Raw genomic sequence first — 3,038 nt, forward strand, 5'->3', positions numbered from 1 at the left:
CCAAAAGGTATTTATTGCTACAAAGTGATGCCATTTGATTTAAAGAATGCTGGCGCGACATATCGAAGGGCTATGCAAAATATCTTTGACGACTTGCTCCATAAAAATGTTGAATTTTATGTTGATGATTTGGTAGTGAAGTCGAGGAAAAGGGGTGATCATTTGAAAGACTTAAGGATGGTGTTTGAGTTACACTGAAGATATCAATTAAGGATGAATCCATTGAAATGTGCCGTCTGAGTTACTTCCGGCAAGTTTCTTGGCTTTATTGTGAGACATCGAGGGATTGAAATTGATCAAGCCAAAGTCGATGCAATATGCCTGAACCTCGAGATATTCATGAGTTAAAAAGTCTCCAAGGAAAGTTAGCCTACTTGAGAAGGTTCATCTCAAATCTAGCGGGGAGATGTCACCATTCAGTCTTCTTATGAAGAAAGGTGCTCCTTTTAATTTGGACCAAACATGTAGCGAAGCCTTTAAAAGTATCAAATCGTATCTAGTGAAACCTCCGGTTTTGGCAGCCCCTATGCCTGGAAAACCATTGATACTCTACAATGCAGCACAAGAAAGGTCTGTAGGAGCCCTGTTAGCTCAAGAGAATAGTGAAGGCAAAGAAAATGCTCTTTATTACTTAAGTAGAACAATGACGCCAAATGAGCTAAATTATTCGCCAATTGAAAAGTTATGCTTGGCACTGGTCTTCTCAATTCAAAAGATGAAGCATTATTATCAAGCTCATGTTGTCCGACTTATTTCTAGAGCAAATCCCATCAAGTTTTTTATTTCAAAACCTGTCCTTAGTGACCTACTAGCAAGATGGTACCTCCAATTCCAACAATTTGAGATTGTGTACATCCCTCAAAAATCCGTGAAGGGACAAGCACTAGCGGATTTCTTAGCAGACCATCCTATACCAAATGATTGGGAGTTAACTGATGAGTTTCCTGATGAAGATGCGATGTTAATTGAATTTCAACCTCCTTGGAAAATGTACTTTGACGGGGCTGCACATCGCGGCGGAGCTAGTGCTGGCGTGGTGTTCATCACTTCACAACAAGAGATTCTACCATTCTCTTTTATTCTAAAACAATGTTGCTCCAATAATGTCGCTGAATATCAAGCACTGATACTTGGACTTGAAATGGCCGTTGACATGAAACAATTACATTTACAGGTCTTTGGTGACTCTCAATTGGTGATTAATAAACTCTTAGGAAGTTATGAGGTAAAAAATCCTGAATTGCGACCTTATCATGATTATGCTCAAAAGTTGATAAGATGGCTTGGGGATTTAATTCTTCAACATGTGCGTCGAACAGAGAATAAGAAAGCTGATGCATTGGCTACTCTAGCTTCAACGCTAACCCTTCCTGATCAAACGCAAGTAACTGTCTGTTTAAAATGGATAGTACCACCGTCAAATGAGGAAGAATATATTGAAAATAAGCTTGATCATATCGTTGCCATTGTTGAAGCTGCGAATGAAGATTGGAGACAACCCATCATTGACTACCTATGTTATGGGATACTTCCAGAAAATCCAAGAAGAAGAACTGACATACGTCGTCGTGCACCTCGTTTCCTTTACTACAAGGATACATTATATAGAAGATCATTTGAGGGTATGTTATTACGATGTTTGGGAGAGGAAGAAGCGTTTCAAGCCCTGCAAGAAGCACACGTAGGAGTATGTGGATCACATCAATCTGGACCAAAACATCATTTTCACATAAAGAGGATGGGGTATTACTGGCCAACCATGGTGAAAGATTGCTTATATTATGCCAAGAAATGCGATGCTTGTCAATTTCATGCAAATTTCATTCATCAGCCACCCGAAGTATTGCACCCAACCATCGCATCTTGGCCATTTGACGCTTGGGGACTGGATATTTTAGGACCATTACCAAAGTCTTCTGGTGGACACTTGTACATCTTGGCTGCAACTGGTTACTTTTCAAAATGGGCTAAAATGGGCTGAAGCTGTCGCTCTTAAAGAGGTGAAGAACGAGAAAGTTGCAAATTTTATCCGAGTAAATATTATTTATCGCTTTGGCATCCCTCGCTATATAATAACAAATAATGGCAAACCATTTGATAACAAGTTAATGAACAAGATTTGTGATCTTTTTGACTTTAAGCAGCGTAAATCTTCTATGTACCATGCTGCCGCTAATGGTCTTGCTGAAGCATTCAATAAGACTCTATGCAACCTGCTCAAGAAAGTTGTCTCCAAATCCAAACGGGATTGGCATGAAAGAATGGAAAAAGCTTTGTGGGCATATAGGACAACATATCGCACACCAACTCAAGCAACACCACATCACTTGCTTTTGGAGTTGAAGCAGTCCTGCCACTCGAGCGTCAAATACCCTCCTTAAGACTTGCTATTCAAGAAGGGCTCACTGAGGAAGAAAATGCTCGATTGCGTCTTGCTGAGTCAGAAGCACTTGATGAAAAGAGGTTAGAAGCCCAACAAAACCTTGAATGTTATCAAGCTCGTGTATCTCGTGCTTTTAATAAGAAGGTTCACTTGAGGTGCTTTCAAGTAGGAGATAAAGTTCTCGCAGTAAGAAGACCAATCATTACTTCGCACAAGTCTGGGGGCAAATTTACCTCAAAGTTGGATGGACCATATGTCGTACAAGAATCTTATTCAAATGGTGCTTATAAGCTTGTTGATGCTGATGGCTTAAGGATCGGTCCTATTAATGCCAAATTTCTAAAGAGATACTATCCTTGAAGGAAGATGATGCTCCTTAAGGTACGAGCCTAAAATACACGTCACTCCTGGCTCGCAAGAGTATAAACTGTGTACGGCACAACCACATAAAAAATCACTCAAATCCCCAGAACTACGTTGTGACTTGATCCTCATTATTGAGGTACGTAGGCGCTTAGAACCATATTCTAAGTTCAGTTGCATGAGTGTCAAAAAATGTTCCCACTTGATCTATTGCATGAAAGTCAAAGCGATATATATTTTATTTTTATCTTTTGTCTCATCAAACTTAAGACTTGCACGAAGTATTGATGGG

The 3,038-nt window shown here is 39.8% G+C and overlaps 1 protein-coding gene across 1 annotated transcript; it reads left to right on the forward strand.

Moving 5' to 3' along the window:
• The first annotated feature begins 406 nt into the window (after positions 1 to 406).
• Positions 407 to 2,743, forward strand: LOC107019515. Its single transcript, XM_015219989.1, has 3 exons — positions 407 to 1,840; positions 1,899 to 2,225; positions 2,288 to 2,743. The coding sequence occupies exons 1-3, from the start codon at positions 407 to 409 to the stop codon at positions 2,741 to 2,743; spliced, it is 2,217 nt and encodes a 738-aa protein (XP_015075475.1).
• The last annotated feature ends 295 nt before the right edge of the window (positions 2,744 to 3,038 follow it).

This window comes from Solanum pennellii, chromosome 5 (genome assembly GCF_001406875.1).
Source record: "Solanum pennellii chromosome 5, SPENNV200".
Lineage (NCBI taxonomy): Eukaryota > Viridiplantae > Streptophyta > Magnoliopsida > Solanales > Solanaceae > Solanum > Solanum pennellii.

Bases quoted from the DNA above. Each gene is read 5' to 3' on its own strand.
- LOC107019515 (XM_015219989.1), top strand. From the start codon at position 407: ATGTCACCATTCAGTCTTCTTATGAAGAAAGGTGCTCCTTTTAATTTG. The intron at 1,841-1,898 runs GTATTGCACCCA...TGGATATTTTAG, and splicing joins TCATTCATCAGCCACCCGAA to GACCATTACCAAAGTCTTCT. The intron at 2,226-2,287 runs GTTGTCTCCAAA...GTGGGCATATAG, and splicing joins TATGCAACCTGCTCAAGAAA to GACAACATATCGCACACCAA.